At 45.5% G+C, this 23,647-nt stretch overlaps 1 protein-coding gene across 1 annotated transcript in view; it reads right to left on the bottom strand.

Annotated features, from left to right (window-relative positions):
• The window catches only part of LOC311016611 (sterile alpha motif domain-containing protein 10-like), a 52,055-nt gene extending 29,963 nt beyond the window's left edge, over positions 1–22,092 (bottom strand). Inside the window, exon 1 of the mRNA XM_084014422.1 lies at positions 21,810–22,092. Coding sequence (XP_083870548.1) covers positions 21,810–21,822 — 13 coding nt within the window. The 5' untranslated portion in view covers positions 21,823–22,092. The remainder of the gene's footprint in view (positions 1–21,809) is intronic.
• Positions 22,093–23,647: the final 1,555 nt, after the last annotated feature.

Genomic DNA, 23,647 nt, shown 5'->3' with positions numbered 1-23,647 from the left:
ATTGATTCTATATTGTGTTCAGAGGCGGCGTGTGCAGGATGGCCTGCAATGCATGTCTCAGCAAGTTTTCTCCCTATTATATTCCTCTGGAAACTAATAGTTTGGATGTGTATTCCTGGGAACCTCATTAGGACTGACCTCCATGTAGACCCCGACATAAAAACTCCATATAAGGTCATCTAGACATGAATACAGCAGAGACCTTGTTAGTCTGGTCTGGTCTCGTCTCTGGACTAATGTGAGCTTCTATCTAGACCTCTAGGGACCACAGACAGTCTCTGGTTCCTCCACGTAGTCTGGTCTGGTCTCGTCTCTGGACTAATGTGAGCTTCTATCTAGCCCTCTGGGGGACCACAGACAGTCTCTGGTTCCTCCACATAGTCTGGTCTGGACTCTGGACTAATGTGAGCTACTATCTAGCCCTCTGGGGGACCACAGACAGTCTCTGGTTCCTCCACATAGTCTGGTCTGGTCTCTGGACTAATGTGAGCTTCTATCTAGACCTGTAGGGACCACAGACGGTCTCTGGTTCCTCCACATAGTCTGGTCTGGACTCTGGACTGTGAGCTTCTATCTAGACCTGTAGGGACCACAGACAGTCTCTGGTTCTCCACATAGTCTGGTCTGGTCTCTGGACTCATGTGAGCTACTATCTAGACCTGTAGGGACCACAGACAGTCTCTGGTTCTCCACATAGTCTGGTCTGGTCTCTGGACTAATGTGAGCTACTATCTAGACCTCTAGGGGACCACAGACAGTCTCTGGTTCTCCACGTAGTCTGGTCTGGTCTCTGGACTAATGTGAGCTACTATCTAGACCTGTAGGGACCACAGACAGTCTCTGGTTCCTCCACATAGTCTGGTCTGGTCTCTGGACTCATGTGAGCTACTATCTAGACCTGTAGGGACCACAGACAGTCTCTGGTTCTCCACATAGTCTGGTCTGGTCTCTGGACTAATGTGAGCTACTATCTAGACCTCTAGGGGACCACAGACAGTCTCTGGTTCTCCACATAGTCTGGTCTGGTCTCTGGACTAATGTGAGCTACTATCTAGACCTCTAGGGGACCACAGACAGTCTCTGGTTCTCCACGTAGTCTGGTCTGGTCTCTGGACTAATGTGAGCTACTATCCAGACCTCTGGGGGACCACAGACAGTCTCTGGTTCTCCACATAGTCTGGTCTGGTCTCTGGACTAATGTGAGCTACTATCTAGACCTCTAGGGGACCACAGACAGTCTCTGGTTCTCCACGTAGTCTGGTCTGGTCTCTGGACTAATGTGAGCTACTATCTAGACCTGTAGGGACCACAGACAGTCTCTGGTTCTCCACATAGTCTGGTCTGGTCTCTGGACTAATGTGAGCTACTATCTAGACCTCTAGGGGACCACAGACAGTCTCTGGTTCTCCACATAGTCTGGTCTGGTCTCTGGACTAATGTGAGCTACTATCCAGACCTCTGGGGGACCACAGACAGTCTCTGGTTCTCCACATAGTCTGGTCTGGTCTCTGGACTCATGTGAGCTACTATCTAGACCTCTAGGGACCACAGACAGTCTCTGGTTCCTCCACATAGTCTGGTCTGGTCTCTGGACTAATGTGAGCTACTATCTAGACCTCTAGGGACCACAGACAGTCTCTGGTTCTCCACATAGTCTGGTCTGGTCTCTGGACTAATGTGAGCTACTATCTAGACCTCTGGGGGACCACAGACAGTCTCTGGTTCTCCACATAGTCTGGTCTGGTCTCTGGACTCATGTGAGCGTATGCATGATTGACTTTTGTACATTAATGCTGCTGTTCCGTGCGTCCTTCCACCTCCTCATCACCACCCAGGTTCATCATCCTCATCAGGCTACCGGTCTCACCAGAATCATTAGACCACGATCTGGACTTGATCTCGCTGCAGCTCCTAAATTACAAACCTCCCTGCAGAATCAAAGCGCCAACGACTTTCCTTAAAGACTTAATGATCATCTGTTAGAATCAACAATTATCTTTTCTCCACTCACTTCTCTCCTGATTGAAATCCTCAAACCTTCCATTGCACATCTGTGTTATAATGACACTGCGAGGTATGCCTCTATGCCAGTCGCTTTTTAAGGGGAAAACGAGGCAGAATGAGAGGATTTAGCCACGATAAAGCTCAGCGTCTCTAAACGGGGAGTGACTGCATCCTCAGCATTCAGCCGGAGGGTTTATCTGACACCTCTTTGTCTGTCTCAACACGCTGTTGATCAGCCTGGACAGCCGCCAAATCTGCTCTGTCCCATTCGTCACTTAACTGGTGTTATATTATCTCCCGCTGCCCTTGCCGATGACTTTTATCCTCTCCAGTCGCGGGCGGAGGAATGATGGAGGGTGGATGGAGGGAGGCAGGATGAAAAAGCGGGGAAAAAAACACATGTCTCTGGAGTCAGTAAATAAAAATAAGAATGATGTAGTGTAATTTTTAAAAGCCTCTGTGATGATTCACACACGGAGGGGGATGAGGTGGAGGTGGAGACGCCGAAACCAAGGGCGGAGTGTCAGACAGGTGTTTATGTGTGTGCAGAGGGCAGGGAGGTGAATCCGACTCAGTGCCCAGTCAAGTGGAGCCTCATATCACCTCCTCCTGACTGAGCAGCATATCTGCCGTGCAGAGTGGCTGCTAAATCTCCCAGGTATTTGCTTTTGAAAAGGTAATTAAGCCGTTAGGTACGGCACCCTGGAAGGTCGTTCCGAGCCAAATCCCACAGCAGATTAACATGCCGTCGCTGGACATTACTCATTAGACTCTAGCAGCTAAATTAGGCGATCGTTTTTCTGCTGTGGGGCTTTTTTGTAGTTTGATTTAGTTTTTCCTGCATAACCATGGCATCAACTTCTGTCTTAAACACCATCTCGGCCATTAGCTTGGCTTTGCTAGCTTGTTAGGGACCTTAGCTATGTTACAAGTGCAAATGTGACATTATTTTACTCGATGTGTTTTATTCAGTTTTTCCACTGGATGTCATTTATTACGTATTTTTCTTGGCTTGAAAAATTGACTAAGATCATATGTGTAATGTGATCATAGTCAATTTAAAAGTGCATTTCATTCATGACTTAATTAAAACAGGATCCAAAAGTGATTTGCCGTTGACCACGGTACATACAGTATGTCCTGGATGTGGTCTGCCAGCAGGGGCGGGACCTCTTTATTCCTCTTGCATGGAAGCAAGTTGTCTGGTTGATCCACCTTATTCCAGGCGTCACAGAGAGGCTGCCACGCTGTATTTCAGCAGCTTCTTATTCAGCTCAAAGATAAAATATCCATTTGCATTCCAAGTTTTATGTGAAAGCGCAGAGAGAGAGAAAAAAATCCCAGTCTTCCTCATTCCTCTGTAATCTGCAAGGAGGTGAAACTTCATCGCTCAGTGATTTCATGCCTGTGGAACACATTAAACCTGGAGTCCTAAATATAGCACCGAACCGACCGCTGCTGCAAGCGCCCACAACGTCCAGTGCATCCACCACTGATCCAGGTTTGTTGTTCCTATATATAGTCCGTTGGGGGTAAACGGGAGGCGATTTACATTTCCACTCCACCGGCCCGGTGTTAACCCCCGGAATGAGCCATGAAATTACTCCATTTTCAAAGAGCAGAGAGGGGGGAAAGGAAGAATTCTGGTGGCGCCTAAAAATAAATATAAAACCGCGGACCCCCAGGGGGCTTTTCCCATGATGCAATGCAGTCTATTACCCACTCTGACATGAGACACTGCCACACAGGCTGGGGCTGAGGTTTACCTCTCACAAGCCATCAGTGTCACGGGAACATGCAGATACAGAAAAGGAAATAAACCACGGACTCTCAAACGAGCGAAACGCCTGCTAAATCTATGCATGTCACAAACAACGGCATGTGAATGTTGGCTGCTCATATCCACACATCTGTACGATCCCTGCTTCAGTGTAGGGCCAGTGCGTCTTAACAAAGCTGCAGAGAGTCTGCATATGCAGCCGTGTGGATGGAGGTTGAATCCTGGACTCAAACTGCAGGACAATTATGCTCACAATGCACAGTTTGCAGCTGGCATGTCTAGTCGCTGTAAAAGTCCATCTCTTGTGCACCCTGAGAATACAGAGAAGAACAAAGGCTGGTGTGAGACATGCCAGGCCGACCTGGGCTTCCTCTTTTTACTGCAAAGAAAAACTAGAATTGCTGCCTCATAGTCCGCCAACCAGTCATGTTGAAGTTTACAGCCATGTCTCTCCACCGGCTTTCAAATACAAGTCTGATTGTGTAGAAGGCTATGAGAAAACGAGCCCACTTGTAAACATTGTAAACATTAGTTTATGGTCTCAATCTCTAGTTTCAAGTCTTCTTCAATCAGCATGATGTTCATTTAGTACATTATGGTCCATTTAGAGTCCACCAGACCAGAAAGCAGGGGATGCTTTAGTGGGCGGGGCTTACCTGCTGATTGACAGTTCACAAGGTTTATCACAAGAGTATCTACAGCTGTATTTCTTCAGGAAACTTCATCCTGACTGGAGATATTATTTTACAACCTGGCATGGGATCTGCTCGGCCCATGACGGGCATTTAAAACCTCCCTGAACATCACTGGTCCCCATCGACCGAGCATCCCTGATATTGGTGACAAGAGGTGCCTGCAAAGAGCCCAAAGTATATTAAGACAAAAACCACCCAACCATAGCCTGTTCACCCAGCTGCCGCCTGGCAAGACAGCTGAGTTTTTGTGTGTATTTTTGTTATTTAGCAAAAATAGGATACAAACTGCACATTGTTGTGCAACCCTGTTCTACAATGATTTCATCTACAAGAAATCTAACCTTGACCTTGAGATATCGCATTCAGGAGAAGGAACCAGACGGAGGGACAACCTGAAAACAGCCTCCGGTTCCAGCTGTCACCGGCACGGAGGCATTAAAAAAAAAAACCCGGAGGGTCTGACATTTGGGGGCAGCATGACTTTTATTCTCTAACTCTCCACTCTGAAGGACGCCACCGCACTTCCACCGAGATCTATCGATTATCCATCAGTGTCTCAGAGAACGTACAAACACAGATCACTTTAGATAAAACACACACTCCAACACGGTCCACCTAACTCCTCCGCCCGAGGACACCGGCTGTCTAATCCACTGCTGCTCCAAGGAACTCACTACAGAGGAAAAGAAGACTGACACGGAGGGATCCGGGGTCCGACACGGTCGCGCCCTCTTAAGAGGATGAAGGAGCGACGCCCGGGATGAATGTCGGAACAGAAGAAGGCCAGACGACGCCAACATTCATATTAATTGCATCGGGACATAATGGAGGAAATGATGAGCGGATGAGCTCTGTTGTTTTCTCGCCTTGATATGATGACACGGGAGGACAGATTAGATCTGGCTGACGATCGATAACTCAGGGCGAATGTCAGAGAGGCGGAGGAGTAATGTGATGTGAGGTGTGATCAGGCTTGATCAAACTCAGGGACTCACAAGATAACCGATTACGTTCACACGCACAAAATAATCCTGTTTTACTCTGAAAAAGCAATCCTCCTAGGAAGCTGACGGAGATGAATATTCCACTCATATTCCTGTTATCTTGCAGCCCTGCATTCTACGTTAACCAGTGGAGGACTTGCATCCCTCTGAAGATACATGCACACATCCAAACACCTGTTGGGATCCTTCATAATGACAGGGGTTATGCATCTCTGCACAATGTTAGCTGGTTGGTTTGTGTACAACCACTAGAACCAGCCAGTCTCTGCTTTCACCCCCATGAAAATGCAATCAAAGGGTTTTTATGCATATTTTTTTGTTTGTCAACATGAAAACAGTGCAAATGATTGTATTAAATATTGAGAAAGACGACTCATGGTGGGCTATTTATTTAAAACAGGACTTTGAACCACCAAGTGATGCGTTCATGATGGTTTTCCATATCTAACATTCATTTTGCTGCCTAAGCCGAGCTTTGTACTTCTTTTAAGCCCAACCGAATTTTCCTGAACCTGTTGACGTCATTTCTGACGTGAAAAAAAGTGGTACAAAACAAAACATTAGTTTAAAGTCGTGTTGAGTGACACGGGGAAAAAAAGGCATGTAATCGGAAAATGTCCCTTTCAAGTGCCATTTCATGTGCCATCAGTTATGTGCTGTAGATGGTGTGATAGAAACCCTTAAACCCAAACTTTGAAAACTCTTACTTTGCATCAAAACTAGTGCAAGTATCAAAACTGAGATTCACATTCTAATTATCCGTAGAGATGTCTTCTCTCCAGTATAACGGGCCGGTATGTCACACAAAAAAAAAAAACGGATGTCTCTTTCTATCAAAATCATGACCCAGTTACTCAAGATAATCCATAGACCTCGTCGGTCGGATCTATTTTCTTTCAACCTAACTACACCCTCCAACCGTATCACCGCTCTCAGGGAAGAATGGATGTATACTCTGAAATAAATAACATTACAGCACAGCCATTGATGTTTACGTCTCGTCTAATTGAGGAACAACTTCCGTTTCTGAGAAGTGAAGCCAAACCTCAAGAGTCTTTAACTTCCGTTTTCTCTATGAGTCTATGAGAAAATGGTCCTACTTCTCTCTGCTGGCCACCAGGGGGCGACTCCTCTCTGGTTGTATAGAAGTCTATGAGAAAATGGTCCTACTTCTCTCTGCTGGCCACCAGGGGGCGACTCCTCTCTGGTTGTATAGAAGTCTATGAGAAAATGGTCCTACTTCTCTCTGCTGGCCACCAGGGGGCGACTCCTCTCTGGTTGTATAGAAGTCTATGAGAAAATGGTCCTACTTCTCTCTGCTGGCCACCAGGAGGCGACTCCTCTCTGGTTGTATAGAAGTCTATGAGAAAATGGTCCTACTTCTCTCTGCTGACCACCAGGAGGCGACTCCTCTCTGGTTGTATAGAAGTCTATGAGAAAATGGTCCTACTTCTCTCTGCTGACCACCAGGAGGCGACTCCTCTCTGGTTGTATAGAAGTCTATGAGAAAATGGTCCTACTTCTCTCTTGATGTATTATCTCAGTAAACATTGTAAACATGAGTTTATGGTCTCAATCTCTAGTTTCAAGTCTTCTTCAATCCAGCATGATGTTCATTTAGTACATTATGGTCCATTTAGGGTCCACCAGACCAGAAAGCTGGTTCTGTTCCAGAACAGAGCAACTCAATCTAACGATCTATATTAATAACTCTAGAGGGAAGAGGAAACATACGTATTCTTGGTTTTTGGGGTGAACTGTCCCTTCAAGCTCCTCTGAAACATTAAAGAAGCTGTAAGTGATATTTCTCTCCACGTTCCTGAAACCAAAACCTTTTTCTACATTTACGGACGATTTCCAAATGACTGCACTTACATGTTGTAATCCAGCTGCTTCGACCCTGACACCCAAACTCCAGTTAGCTTCATTTACATAATGAATCCATGAAAAAAAGCTGCCACGCTCTTCAAGGGCGCACACCAAGCGCACAACGTTGTTTATGAGATATTGAATTATCGATTCGACGACCCGGCCTAACTGGCGAGGAAATCCGATGATCGGTCGTGTTCACACGCAGCCACTCGGACTGCTATCACTCACAGATGGTTTGATAAATCCATCCACATTAGCCTCGTTAGATGAGCCAGAGCACCAAATGAGGGGAAATTCCATTAAAAAGGTCAAGCAGGCAGATCATGACGTAACGCATGTTTTAATTTCACACGCCGCAAGCAAGCGTCGCAAAGGTTGGAATGAATCGTGTCCCGTCTGATCGGGAAAACAATTTAATATTTCCAAAGTTTTACACTTTGACTTGCAGGTTTTTGCAACATTTCCTTTTTCCGTGTGCATCCTCCTCCTCCAGAATCTAAAACACGACATGAACGCCAACCCTTCTCAGACGTGATTGGCTTTCTTAAAAGTTTGTTCCCCCGAGGTGCAAAGTCCTTCCTCCTGAGCGGATTAACGGATGTTTGGGTACAAAAGTATGAAAGCGCCGAAACACTTGTCGGATTAACAGCCGGAGAGAAGTCATTTAACAGGTTACCACTAAAACTATTTCATTTCAATATCCAAACCTCATCTTCTGAATTCAAGTGCACGTTAGGCTGATGGTTTGGAACCGATGCTGTCAGCCAGATGGACCACTAATGAACTATGAAGGGATTCAAGCAATCAGCAAACACATTTGGCCATTTTCTTTTGGCTAAAAGAAAATGGCTAAAAAGAAGCAAATAAACGCGATGCGAGTACACAGAATACCTTCAGCGATGGCCTGCAAGGCCGTCCGGCAGGGATCCGCCAGGCTCCGTCTACCGAGCATCGAGAAGTCGGCTCCTTCCACGCTCACACTATCGCCGCACATCAGACCGGCCGCCGTGTGCGGAGGTTAAACCCCGCCGACGCCAACCGCGTGGCGTCCGGATGGATGTCACATGTGGTCAGTAAATCGATGGCGTGCACTCACGGCGCGGCCTGGAGGGAGGCTGCGATGTGGTTCGCCACTCAATACTTTTATTCAAGGTCCGTGAATATCGTCCCACTTTGTTTGGACATGTATGTCGCTGCTCGTGGAGCTCTGCAGGAAGAGAAACGCCCGAGCAATGTAGCGTGGCAAAGAAAATAACAACCAGTCGATAGCATGCAGGGTTGCACAAACAGGCTCAAAGGTTGCTGAGCAATGAAGGGGGTTCACAGACAATGAAATGAAAAGATGACCGTCGTGAGAGTTGGCTGATAATCTGCTGTACAATGTTGGTGCAGGGCGACCAGGATGAGGGGATGAAAGGAAATAAAGGGGGGGCTTATAGGGGCTTCATGGAGAGAGGAAAAAGTTTCTCCACAGAAGCTGCGAGGTAAACAGAACGGGAGAATGGAATGAATTGAAGCTGAGAAAGACGGGGAGTTGGTGAGTTGATGCTAAAGCAGCATGAATGATTTGAAACAGCGTCGGTGCTTCCTCCTCTGTCAGCCAACTGAAACAACTCACGGCTTTGAGGGTTTTTTTCTAAAAAGTTTGCCGTGCTCTGGTGTGATGTGATCCAGGAGGCTGCCTCTAATCTCTCCCGGAGGAGGGGAGGAGAACGCAGACGGAAAGAAAAGGAGATGCAAAAGGTTGCTGGAGCAGAGAGGCTCAGGCAACGCCGAGGCAGGTGAGCGGAGAGTCGCGGCATCGCCACCGGCAAGAAAAACAGCTATCAAACGGAGACATGAAATAACTGCTCCGTTTCCTCCTTATTTCAACAAGCAGCAAAGGATGTAAACCTGAAATCTGCCGGCACTCGGCTTCCTTTGAAAGTGTTTGGAGACAAAGCCGGAGAAGTGGCCAACCTGTCTCCTGCAAAATGACATCCCCATACAACTACACCCGCACTTACATTTCTTATTTACTTGTCTGGATGGTCACAGCCTCCAACAAAGCAACATCGTTACCTTTCAAATGGCTATGCAGTTGGAACAAAACACAGCAACGAAGAGCAGTCTTCAAAAAGCTTTTCATGAACACGACGTGAACGGGTGAAAGTAAGACGACAAAGACGACAACTCTAGACCCGACAAAGCCGTGGTATCGACCTGTCAATCAAAAGGTAGCCCCGCCCTCAAGAATCTGCTGCTTTCTGGTCTGTTTGACTCTAAATAATTCAATTCTAATCATTTACACACTATATTGAAGAAGACTTGAAACTAGAGATCGATGTTTTCTGAGATAATGAATCAAGAGAGAAGTCATTTTCTTATTGACTTCGCCCCCTGATGGCCAGCAGAGAGAATGTTTAAGGTGCTTCAGTCTGATTGAACCCATGTTTCTCCCAGCAGCAGCAGCAGCAGATGTCCTCGGTGGGGGTGGGGGGGAATGGTATCTGTGCACACTTCAGTCAGATGTGGTACCTCATCAGCTTCCTTGTTTCCGGTCTAACGGCGAGACAAATGAGCTCACACCTGGGGGGCACGCGGCCGTTCTCCCGGCGCTCCCACCCGTCTCTGCAGGTCTCTGCAGCACGCTGTGCTGATTGGGGGTCTGTCTCTCTGAGCTTAATTGCCATGTTATCATCTCCACTCCTGCACTGCCACTTCGTCTAGGCCTTTCAGTCAGACGGACATGCCAATTACCCCTCCTCCACACACACTCGCATGGTTCAGCGAGGCTGCGTTGTCAGGCTCCACAGCAGACAGCAGCTGGTACAAAGCGGGCAGTTTGAGGATGAAACGGGGGGGCGAAGCAAAGCTCGCCGTAATGCACACACACAGGAAGTCCCAGCAGGAGCTTCTTGTCCAGGCTGAACCATCCCGAGGGAACCTTCCTTTCTCTTCCTGTGGTATGAATCTAGTCCGAGCAGGTGTTGGGCTTATTGTTAATTGGTGAGTTTTAGAGACTTGGATTGTGGCTGGATTTCTTTTAGACGACCATTGATATTTATGTGGAGGACAGAGGACTACATAGAGAACTCCATCCAGAAAACAAGCATGTTAAAAGTTGTTTGCTTGTCGTCTTGCAGACAGACCTAACAAGCCATGACTTTGGACTTTTCACTAATAACCATCATCATGGAGTAATTCCAGCATTCTTTTAAGTCCGTTTATTGCAATTAAATCACCGTTAAATTGTTTGTTTGGTTCATAGAGCTGTTTTTTTTTCTTCTGACGTGTGTTGGACTTCCACAACATCGGCCACGATTGATGAAATGTTGATATCCCTATCAAGGTAAGCCCCTCCCATCTGTGATGCGAACATTCTGCTCCGTATTTGGTGTGAACACACAGCTACAATAGAAAACGTCTCTGAAAAAACAATGGCGACAGTAACAGCCGACGTAATTAGATGAGAAATGACTTCCTTTCCCCCGTTTCCTTCGGATAACACGGCGCACCATCAACCTCAGGTTCTCCAACACTATCAGCTCCCTGTTAATAACTCTGCTAATGTCGACTTCTAATGACGCCAGATGTTTCTCCACGCTGAAGTCGAGACTGCTCAGGGCTCCTCGGAGAGACCTGCCAATTAATCAGCCCGAGCGTGTGTGTGTGTGTGTGTGTGTGTGTGTGTGTGTTTGTGCGTGAGTGTGTGTGTGTGTGTGTGTGTGTGTGTGTGTGTGTGTGTGTGTGTGTGTGCGTGTGTGTGTGTGTGTGTGTTTGTGTGTGTGTGTGTGTGCGTGTGTGTGTGTGTGTGTGTGTGTTTGTGTGTGTGTGTGCGTGTGTGTGTGTGTGTGTGTGTGTGTGAGTGTGTGTGTGTGTGTGTGTGTGTGTGTGTGTGTGTGTGTGTGTGTGTGTGTGTGTGTGTGTGCGTGTGCACTTGCTTGTTAATGCTGACTCTTTTAATGGTGCGAGTCACGGTGATTTCAGTCCAATCGTTCCAAAACTCTCATTCCTGCTCTGCTGAAGCGTTTCCTTATTAGCAGCCGGCTCCTCAAACGTCACCGACGATCACACGCAAACTTGAAATCACACCCAATTATCCCTCAGATACATCATGTTAACAACGGGGCGTTAATGGCCTGAAATACTCGCACATCTGTGACATTACAACTTTAACTCGTATTCACGCCTTCACTTTAAATGAAAGAGGATAAGAGAGAAGAGTTTTATTACGCAACCCTTCATTTCATCCAACCCCACATCCTTCAGTACAGTTCGTGCACGTCAATCTGCTACAGAGGCCTTTTGTTCTTGCCTTTCACAATAAAAGCCCTAGACATCACCGCAGCATCGCGGGGGAACTTAACCGAACGACTGTACTCATGAACCCACGTAGTCCGGCTGGTGCATCCTTTCTGCCCATCATCCAAAGAGAGTACTCGACCTTGTGGCGAGATCTTTACTTCCGTGGATATTCCGTATCATAGCAACCGAAGCTCTCAGCCTCTCAAAGGCTCCCGGCTGGGTGTTTTCACAAAGCGTTTTCAGCTCAACAAAAACACACAACTTTTCCATCAAAATGTGTCAAATGTGATATTGTATGGCTTTGAAATGTGAAGTCATCGTTGAGATTAACAGAGAGAGTTGCATGTTTAAAATGTTCTACACAGACCGATGGCTGTATATGTCTCCTCTATGTAATGCCTATTAAATGCATAATACTGATTATTTAAAGGTAAACTGAGCAAATGTATTATTTGGGAAGATGATATGGAAAAGTTAGCCCTCCATATAGTCGATCGATCTTCCTGGATAGTGATCAGTGAGACACGACACATGACTTGAATGCACACAATGGCCCCAACTTTACGTATGTAGTTATGCATGAAGAAGTACGTGTGTCAGCTCGTGCATGTTTTTTTTCCGTGTGTGAGCGGCGGCGACCTGATATGTAGGGCGAGACCGAACCGCTGGGATGACAGCTAAGCCCCGCCCACACTAACGCTGACTGACAGCCCCGTAACCTCGGCTGCCTCCCGCGACAACCGGTCCGGTCCTGCTTCCACTTCAACGTCTGTCATTTCAACCTCAATATAAGAACATTTTGGGCGTAACGCTGTAAAAACATTTCAGCAGGACAAAATCAGACCAAGTGGAATGATTTTGGGTGTGGTGTTTTCAGGACGATGTTTTGGGACACAAACTGATGGCTGTTTTATCGCTTAAAGCCACTGTCAAGATCTGCAAAAGTCTTCCGTTGCCCCGGGCGCTTGCACAGAGTCAAAATATACATGGCTGCACATGCATCGCTGCAGGATTTTTCTGTCTTTCAGGCCCGGAGCCTTTGTCCCCGCTGCCTCCATCTCCCACTTCTACGGGACAAATCCCTCCTAATCGACGGATAAGGCACAACGGCCACATGTCTCAGTGGATTTCAACAAAATCAGGTCAGAAGGGTGCAGACGCTCTAAAGAGCATTATTCTACACAAAGAGTGCACGGCCGATGTAACGGGAGCAACAGAGCAAAGTAAAGGATTAAAAGAGCCACAAATCCAAAGGAAACTGGGGTGAAAAGAAAAACAATGCCATGGAGAAAGAAGATCTCCATCTTGAGCTCCGGGTCTGGGATGTAGACGTTGTAAAAGCTCCGTAGCCCCAATATCCATCTTGAGGATGAATCATTTAACAGTGAAGGGGCACATGAGGTAGTGGGTTACATTTAGGCTAAAAGGCATCTCTTCTGTTCAGCCTCCGGGACATTCAGAAAATCACTTCTTACTTGTGGCTAAAAGGCTAAAAGTTTCTATATGTGCATGCAAACAGAAACCTGCATGTCACATTAAACTACTTAAATATCCACGTGGCATGTTTATAGATCATCGGTGTAATATATATTTGACATGGCGTGAGGCAGTTCTTCAGAACACCATATGGCTTTTATGTCTCTCAGCCAGAGCGTCCTCTGGGCTCAGCGCGTTTGGGAATGGAAAAAGGGGGGAAAGTTTGCAAAGAGGAAGTCCCACTTTGTCATAGCACGCAAACGATGGTGGGAATGACTCGATTGGAGAGAGGATTTTTTAAATGTAACTTCAGGGAGATACGAGAGGGAGCGTGGAGCCGAGAGAGGAATGTTGTAGGAAATGACAAACGTCTGAGAGAAAGAAGCCGTAATCCAAGTCGAATGTTAGATCCAGAGGTTAAAGATTTGTTGTCATTACGCAAGAACGACGACGCTGCAGCCTCGAGCAGCCGTGTATTTCACTTCAGATATATTTGTGGAGAATAAAACATGAATGAGATAAGAGATGATTAATATCAGCGATTAAAAAAAGTACAGAATCTCTGCAAAATAAGTTGAAAATAGAAGATTATATGAGATATAATACAACAACAAAGGTGGACTAGAGTGCAGATCTCCAGCCGGTCCATCTGCAGCAACCACAGCTGCATTGTGGGATTGAATGAACACACGCCTGGCTAAACGATGGGCTGCGAGGCGTCATATAACACATTAAAACTCAAAAACAAACGCTCCCGCACTGAATGAGTCCTACTAGCCGGGCCAGTTCAGGAGGAGTGAGTCCGGAGTCGGTATAAAACAAGAAATAACGTGTTTCAACCACGAGGAGTCCTTTACGACGCAGCCACCCAAATATGATATAGAGATGAGCTGTGGACGGACTCAACGTCCCCTTTTAAACTGCCTTCTTCGTTACAGAACGGGGTGTCAGGTCAATGAGGGTCGTCTCAGAGGAGGAAGGAGGTGAGACGACAGTGTGAACGGGGAGAGCTGGGAAGCCCAAACAGAAGGTGACGTTTTGATGGACGTGTTATGCATTTATGCTAGCTAACTTCCCATTTATGTTACATTTATTTGTCTAATTAACCCATCCCAACGCGTGACAACGCCTCGTCAAGGTCCTCAGGGTGATGATGTGGATTATTGTCCCGTATGAACTTATTGGGTGTTTGTTTGATCGGGTGGTCGGGTGGATATTAGCCGTAGCTTTCACGTGTTGCCATAGCAACGGCAAACATCCGGTCAAGCTCTGTCTCTTCTTCTCTGTTTTTGGTGTATTTTTGTAGCAGTAACAGTGCCACATATAGGCCTGGGATATGTACTACAGCGCGCTGAGTCATTTCCAGGGTTTTGGTACGTGTGGACGATCCCAAAGAGTCCCGGGTGTCGAGCTGCATTTAAACAACTCTTTGGCGGTGGAACTGACGCCGACACTTGGCTGCCTGTTAACACGGCAAATGGAGGGTCTATTGGAGCAGCACTGTGACAGCCAGAGGGGAGGCCAGAGACCCTGTCGGGGCTGTATATGTGCAGTATATATAGTCACAGGGTACTATTACAACACTCAGCAGGGGGCACAGCAGGAGAGGAGAGAGACTATGCACAGAGACAGAAGGTGAACCGTATGGAGGTATGAACATTCAGAAGTGAGATGTGTGAAATATCGTGTGGAGCAGCAGGAGGAGCAGAGAGAGAACGGCTGATAAAGGAGAAGACGAAAGTAAAATTGATTTCTATTTTTGGAATAAGTATGACCGACCGAGGAGTGGAGCTGGTCTGAAACATGTCTCAAAGTCAAATAAGACTCTCTCACGTGCAGATCAAACGTGTCAGAGATCACGCTACCAGTGGACATTTAATTGCTTCTTTCTCTTTTTTTTGTTGCGGCGGATGAACGTGACTCCTGAGTGCGAGGATGTCCGCCGTGTTCCAGCCGTAGCAGACGCCATAAGCCATTTGGTTTAATGGGCAATCTGCACGGCGGGCGCCGCTGACCCCCGGCACTCGGTGGGAGGGGCAGCCCACCTATTAACAAAGAGTGAAAAGCTCTGAGCTTGCCCTATCACACAAGGCCACACTTAATTAGACTGTTTGTTTAGCAGGCTGTAATGGGGAGGATGGTGAGAGTGTGTGTGTGTGTGTGTAGGTGTGTAGGTGTGTGTGTGTGTGTGTGTGTGTGGGTGGGAGGGGGGGTTGACTGCTCTCCTTGAAACTACAGGCTGAAAGACATCTGGACGTCAGGACGAGACGGAGGACGTTAGATGAACGCAGCCTCATCACGGTTCCATATGACGTGTTTGCGTAGCCTCAAATATAATAATAATTTATTAAAAGAAATACTCTCTTACAAGTAAATGTCCTGCATTCAAAATGTTACTCAAGTACAAAAGCGTTTTCATCAAAATGTCCTTTTCAAATTCTAGAAATGGCCGCGGCATAAAGTGTACTATTTGGCACATTTTTTTGTAACTAGCGTAGCATTAAAGCATGGGAGAATAAGCAAGCTGGTCCACTAGCTAATTCCACCATGCTGTAATGCTACGCCGGCAGCTGAAAATGAGCCAAACTAAGTTGTCACGTGACGTCAACGTGCTTCGCTAATCTGCGATACGAGTCTGGGTTTGTAACGTTACTTCCCCACTGCTCCCGTTGGTTTTAACGGGAATATCTGCTCCACACTTAATCTGTCTCTATGGCACTATCTCATGTCCTCAGGATGGATGGTAATGATGCAGAGCAACAATGGACAATATTCCTAATGGTAACTTCACTTATTGCAATACCATTAAGGTAATTATAGCTAAATGTAAAAAGTACACACATGCCGTATCTGGACGGCCCTGATGAGATCCATTCAGCATGGAGGGAGGGAAGACGGCGAAACCAGACGCTGACTGAGTTTATGTGTATTCAGTCAGTAAGTAACACCAGTTTGATACATGAGGGATACAACCCCTGTATGAAATTATACCTAATTAGTGCAATCCTTCAGAAAAATTACATTTCTCTTTTTCATCCGTCCCGGTACCCTTTCAGCCCGTCTCCCTTGATGTCTCTCCCTGAGCACACGGCTAATTAAAGGAGAGAAATTGGATATGGGCTTGTGCGCAGTCTAATTCAGGGTGGGGGGGGGGATGTCGGACCCAGGACAATTGGGCACTGGATCAGAACGGCGAAACCTCGTTGTTTTTGGAGGTATTGGCGAGGTTAGCGGCGAGGGCGGACCAGAGGAGGTGAAAGTCCACCAGACTGCTCCTCCTGGTAATCCACTGCAGATCTACTCTTTCACCACTTCATCAATCTCAGAGAGCGTTTGTTTATCTAGAGAGCTGTCCTCTGTCCTGTCCCGCCGCCTGGGTCAGAGGTCAAAACGGGCAGATCGTGACAAATCCGTTAGATCAATACCTCATTGAAAATGTCCTCCATCAACACACACTCTCTAATGAACCAGTTTGAAAACACATTGATGATTGTTTTCCTATTAAAGTGAGTATTCCTTCCTTCAAGGATCATTTATGTTTGGTCAAATTTAAAATTTGGTCTTAGTGCCACAGTTTCGTCCACTTTAATAACATTGTACCAATTTAAGTGGCAAACATGTCAATAAAGGGTTGTAGTATTGGATACGTCAGCAGCCGACTTTCATTGTTCGTTGATTTGTAATTCAGAATTTGTGTTTGTGTGCAATAAAAAAACACAATATCTCTCGTATCGTCACAGTTTACTAGCCGAGGGGGGTCGATACAGTCTATTATATTATATTCGTATTTTGTATGGCAATATTGTATTGTAGTATATAAACTATTATAATTACAAATACATGATGAAACCGTTTGATAAGAACAAGCATTTTCAGGCCACTCGGCGTGTTTTTGCCACTGTTTACAGCAATTAATTAAAAGTATTGAAATGGAATGCAAACCTTAACCTTATTGGATAAGTATAGGATCATATGGTTCATATAGGAAATATATATATATTGGATAAAAAGATTGCACTCACTTGCACATCATTTTTACATATATGTTATTGCAATTCTCAGCATATTCTTTATGGTTAAAATCCTGATCAGATCGTACCGTGACTTTGTGAAGTCGTGCGACGACACAGTGACACAGTTTAACCTTTCACGCCTCGCGGTTTATATAATCCGCCTTAACTGTTGGCTTGTTTCCAACCCGTCTGATCGTCTGCACTTTAACCGTGTTCAGATCTGAGCCATTAGCGTGTTAATGTTCTCATAAACAGTCAAAACGACGGCCAAAACTATGAATGCGAGACCTGAGTTGTAATAAAAACATTTTTTAAAAAACACATCCTTTAACCTTAAAGATGTCGCTCCACTGATGGAGCAATTCATGAGCACTTTCCTGAGTCAGTCTTCATCACTCACGTCTTCAGACAGCGCAGCAGTTTCTACGAGCCACGCTGATCAGACCAGCTGCAGGTCTGTGGTGGATCAGACCGCTCATGCATGACCGTGCGCTCGAGAGGATCCTTCATGCGTCATATTGAGTGTCGCGCTCGCCGCTGTGGGAGGACGAGGATGACGACGGACGTAGTCCTGGTGACGTCACACGTGACCATATTTGGACTGTGAAGGAGCGACGGGTGGATCTGATGAACACAAGCAGCAGAGCAGCACCCTTACTGGATCTGGATCCATGTGGATTCTGGTGTGAAGTTGCATTGGTAGCGACCTGTCAATCACTAGGTAGCCCCGCCCCCTAAAGCATCCCCTGCTTCCTGGTCTGGTGGACTCTAAATGGACCATCATGTACTAAATGAACATCATGCTGGATTGAAGAAGACTTGAAACTAGAGATTGAGACCATAAACTCATGTTTACAATGTTTACTGAGATAATACATCACGTTAGAAGGAGGTTGCCACCTGGTTAACACACACACATTAATGGCCGTGACCCCACTGAGTCTCCGTAGCTGAGAGGGTCGACGCTCGCTTCATGAATGACTTCACTACAAAGGCCAGAAACACATTTGGCTCCAACACCAGTCGCACCAAATGGACGGGAACACAACAAAGGATGCGTTTGTAGAGCTAAGCATCCACACCCCCGCCTCCCTCCCCCCAATGGTCCCACCCACTGAGGTGCTGGCTTCCCTTCTGCTTCATCTGCATGTTCACACACACATAAACACACACACACACACACACACATGCACACGTACAGACTGCAGGGCCCATTTCTTCACAGCCGAATGAGTGCACAACTTTGTGACCTGATGTGAAGAAAAGGGTGCGTTTGTGTTCCGTGGGGCTTTTGAGGACGGGGTTAACAAGTTGACAGGTCTTTGGCTTTACGCCACGAAACGGTTTGGTTTCTAAAGAAGCATATCAGCAAATGTTAGTAAAACTCCATTTTTGTGTCATTGAAGGTGAGACCTTGTTTTTCACGCACTGGTAGATGCTGAGTTTTACAGCTGTTCTGCTTCCGTTCCACGTCTTCTATCAGAGTATCAGAAAAAACCTCCACGTTACACATTCAGCTGTTGATTCTTTCTGCTAAATTCACCAAACGTTACAATAAGACAATGCCTCATTTGTATATTTAAACATGACATTTTAGAAAACTTGTAATACAAAAAAAGAATAGTCTTAGTGTGAGTAATCAACAGGGGACGTGCATGGTGATATCGATCGCCTCTAAATGTCTTTTTTCTTTTTCTCAGACCCAGAGTCACTTTGTTGAATATTTATTATTCAACGTTCTTCTCACATTTTCTAAAGAGGCTCATTCCTTTAGTTGTAATGCATTTGAGGGGAATTGCTTTTCTTATTAATATGAGATTCAGTCAGCCATTAGAAATGTCCTTCATAGTTTATACATTTCAGAGCCTGCACCACTTTAACTTGAGTAAAGAAGATGAAGCAGTACTTCTACTTTCACCAGAGTCTTTCTGAAGTACTTCTATTGAGTAGAGGACGTCTGTACTTTTGACACCTCTGTCGAATGGACGACATCGACCCGTCCACAGCGGTCTGTCTACCCATGATGCTCAGAGAGAACGCGGGTTGAGGTAGTACCGATGGATGAAGTAGCCCTGCTTCCTCCTCTGAATGCATCTCCCTGCTCGTGGTCAACACAGCCCAGTGGCATCGTTTCTACGGCTGCTTATCTCAGATATTTATACAGGCAGATGTCCCGGGAGATGAATTTCACCCTCTTCCAGTAGCTAAAACATGGCGGGGGTATAATTATACATAGACGTGCAGCAGGCAGCAAGATGGGAAATGTAATTCTCCAAACGATTTACATGGAGATGACACAATAACATCCATTATACCATTTTAAATTGTACATCAGCCGTTGTAACAGATAGTCACAGGCCTGTCGCCAACTGATGAATGGAAATCAATGGGAGCACCAATTAACTCAACTGTTGTGCCGTGTCTATTTCTCGTCACAGATTTAACTTTTATAATGAATACGTTCCCTCCGAGCCGCCCGGCTGCGTCTGAAAAAACATGTTGAGGAGTTCCTCCCGAACAACAATCCGTGTCCTCGCATGCACCGGGAGCGTTGAGATGGCGAGGAGTCCTGCTTGTAAATCAAACGTCCTCAAACGCCGCTCGTCTTTAAGGTTGAAGTGGCACAGCACGCCGTCGCTGTAGTAAATGAATGATGCTTCAGTAAACTATGGGTTAATTATAGATCGCCCAACGTGGCACAGTGCATGTATGCATATCTGACCGAGCGTCCTCCGTGCAGCCGTTCATATAAAGAGGTAACCTGCTTCGTAGGACAGATGGAAAACAACGCTAACAGCCGACGCTCTCACGGGCCTCGTTGCCCTTGAGCAGCGCAACGTCTGATTAGGCTTCACTTAAGTTAGTTAGCCTGAAGCAAACTCCAGCCGGCCGGGCAGAGGGAAGGTAAACAACAACAACAACGATCCAATCACATCATATTTATGCACAGAATATTAACGGCTATTCAGCTCCGTCCCTGAAGCTGTGGGCATCATATCTCTGACGAACGCCTCCCGAGGGCTTCAGAACGACCAGAGCACATGGAAACACAACAGAGTAGAACAACAGTCAACAGCATTCAAGTCAACGTATGTACATACAAGTCAATGGGCAGAGCGGCCGCCATGTTTATGTGGGCTGTTGCCGTAGTAACGGGCCAGTTCCGTATCCAATAAAACGACTTTGGGCAAGTCGGGACTCACTGAGGTTTTTTTTTAACATAATAGATGTTTTGGATGATTAACCAGACAAAACAACCCATTTGAAAATGTCCTCTTGGGCTTTAGAGAATTGGGGTTTTTCACTAGTTTCTGACAAAAAAAAACAAGACAATTAAAAAAATCCAACTACTCAAAGGCGAAAAAATCCATTCGTCCACACCACAATGTTTGCTTCCATAAGACTGGTTCAATGTGTTTGTATTTTCAGTATTTAGCTTAAGTTCAGTCAAATGCTTTGAATGATGGTTGGTTAGTGTGTGAGTCATTACATATATATATACATTACTGTTAAAAACAAGAAATAAAAAGATTGTTCGTCAGAACCTCCTCTGCTTTTACACATTTCAGAAGAACGTGATGAAGAAAAGAGCACCTCCATTGTGTCTCCATTATCATCCAAACAAAGAATGCTGCCTCATTGTTTTAATCCTGGTTCATCCAGAAGCAGGTGCACACTAATATACATAATAATATAGAGCAGCACGCACAAATGGACCATGATAAACACTGGACCTCCAGGAGAATCTGTTACTTAAGTGCAATGAATATGCAATACTGCAGAACACTGCATCAACAGAATATTAAACTTCATAAGAATAATTGAGATCAAGGGGATTCATTCCAAAATCACAGAAATTACAACTCCATTGTCTCTAGACTTGTTTATCTGCTTTTAGCTGCTCGTGTAGATAAAAATCCTACATCGAGATAACGTGATGCACAGATAAAGTCCCAGTGAAACTGAATATTATTGAACATTTAAGAGACAGATTTGAATCAAACCTGTTCTCTTAAAGCGCTGAGAAGTGGGCGGTGCTACGGAGAACCGCGGTTCCTCACACCTAAAAGTTGGCGTTTAATTGATGGATGAACGTTGTGATATTTGAAATTGGTCAGCACTAGCTTACATTAACATAAGTCATTTAGTTTTACAGGAAGAAAAGATGCGTTTGATCTGAAAATACGAAGAAAAGAAATTGTAATTTTTTTGCATATATTGTTGTTTGTGCACAATATTACTACTGTATATAAATAATGTAAATACTGATCCTGTACTTTTATTGTATATACTAAACTGTATTGTTATATCTTAACCTATATTTTGTTATTTATTATTATGTGTTGTAATTGTTTATATAAAGTTCTATTTTATCATATCTTAATATGACTGGGGATGTGATCAAAAATATTTAATCTCGACTTTAATCTCGAATTATTTTTGCATTAAATTGATCAAATTAGGAACAGGGTGATTCAGAGAGCATATATCCTGATTGACATATTAAATGGTGATAGAAGCCCTCCTTACAGTCGCTTTACATCAACCATAACTCCGTTTGTTTATGTATTTATTTAACAATAATAAATGTGTGAAAGTAGTGTCAGGTCAGAGTGAACTCGTCTGAACACCGAGTCGTCCCTACTGCTCCGGTAACCGGGAGAATGCGCGCTCCTACCGTCCACGGCCATGCTCGGTCTCAGCGTGTATCTCTCCGTGGTGTCACCGGGACTCTCCCATCTCTTCTGGCGGATGGATTCAACGTCGTCGCCCCCTCTGCTCCTCTCAGCGCGGTGCTCGCTCACAGACCCGGAGGAGGAACGAGAAACCCCGGATCACACTCCGCCTCTCCGCCGGCTCACGCGCCGGGACCCGTCCGATGTGAAGCGGCTCCTTCCGAATCTCCGCCCCCCGTCTCCGTACCTGACCGCCGGGAGACAAAAGGTCATTCCGCCCCGACACCAGCTGTTACTGGATCCAGATAGCCTCCCTCTCCCTCCCTCTCTCTCTCTCCCTCTCTCTCTCTCTCTCTCTCTCTCTCTCTCTCTCTCTCTCTCTCTCTCTCTCACAGTCTCACGTTCACGCCCCTTTATTTATTTTTATGTTAATGAGTTTAGGATGGTATATTATTTTATATATTATATTTTATATTCTAGTTATAGGTATAATCACACTGTATTCTGATTTATTAATTATATTGTGTATTCTGGTGTTGATGTAGACTAAGTGTAATAACAAGTGGGCGGAGTCATGGTGACATCACCCTACGGGTTTTGAAGCCTTGAGTTCGGCATTTTGGCCATCGCCATCTTGGTATTTTTGCAACCAGTGAAAGGAAGTGACCATATTAGGACTGTGGATGTGTAATATACAGCATTCAGAGCCTCTTTAACCCTTTTAGATCACATCCCGGTCATATTGTACACCTATTTAATAATATATGCTGGGAAAAAATACATTTCTTTTTTATTTTATATCAAAATACAATCTCTTTTTCTAGATAATTAAACTCGTACCAACCAATAAAATCGTGATACCCGTCCATCAGTCAATCTGCAGCTTCAGCTCTGCACAGAGATAAAGATTGCTTATCTTTGCAACGATCATACGGAAGACAGACGCTCTTGAAATGCCGTTTCTAAAGCAGCAAACAACAGAATAAACATTTATGTTAATAATGTGAGAAGAGAATGCGTGTTGTTATCAGAGCCTCCTGCTAGCTCGTGGCAGGAAGTGGGTGGAAGTGGCACCTTTGCCGTAGTTCACACTGTTAGCACCGTTAGCTGCTAGCTGCCGGCTCAGCCGTTGCCATGTTGAGAGACAGCAGAAATGCCCTCATTCTCATATTCAGCACCTTTAAAGCTGCTGCAGCATACACGTTTCCCCATTCAACACAGATTTCATTTTGTTGTTGAGAGTATTGGTGATATTACTGCAGTTACTGTGAGCCGAATTCTATGACCAGTGATAAAGCTGAGCCGCACAATGAAGGTAAATCACACCAATAATTGTGTCTGCCTCTCCAGTCCACGCCGCAGCTTTGTGGCGGTGCTTAAAGGGAACTCATGGTGTTTGTCAAACTGGCGTAACCCCCATTATTTTTTTCCTCTACAACTCTGCGAGATAAAGTTTTACTCAGCACCTCGCTTCTAGAGGTTTGGGAAATGCAGGCTGTGTCGAAGGCCAGGAGCACAAATCTCCAATGAAAAAACCCCAACAACTTCAGCTTAAAGAGATCTTTTGAAGAACTTGTCTTTGTGAGAGTAAACCCAGAAAGAAGTCAGCTGGGAGTGTTCCTGTTGTACAGTGGCAGCAGCGAAGCCTGCACAGTGTGCACCTTGTCATTTCTATTTGTGCAGGTTGCAAACTTGCAGACAAGAAATCTCTCGTCTTGCATTCAGCCACCGCTTCACTGTGCAAACAAGCCGAGCCAAAGAAGTGAGCTCCCCATCTCCAGCTGACATAAACAAACCTGCCACGCATTCATGAATACGGAAAGTAAGTCAGCCGGCATGT

The sequence above is a fragment of the Eutrigla gurnardus genome, assembly GCF_963514095.1.
Source record: "Eutrigla gurnardus genome assembly, chromosome: 8".
Classification (NCBI taxonomy): domain Eukaryota; kingdom Metazoa; phylum Chordata; class Actinopteri; order Perciformes; family Triglidae; genus Eutrigla; species Eutrigla gurnardus.
The sequence above is the reverse complement of the archived record's forward strand: the minus strand, read 5'-3'. Positions and strand labels throughout refer to the sequence as shown.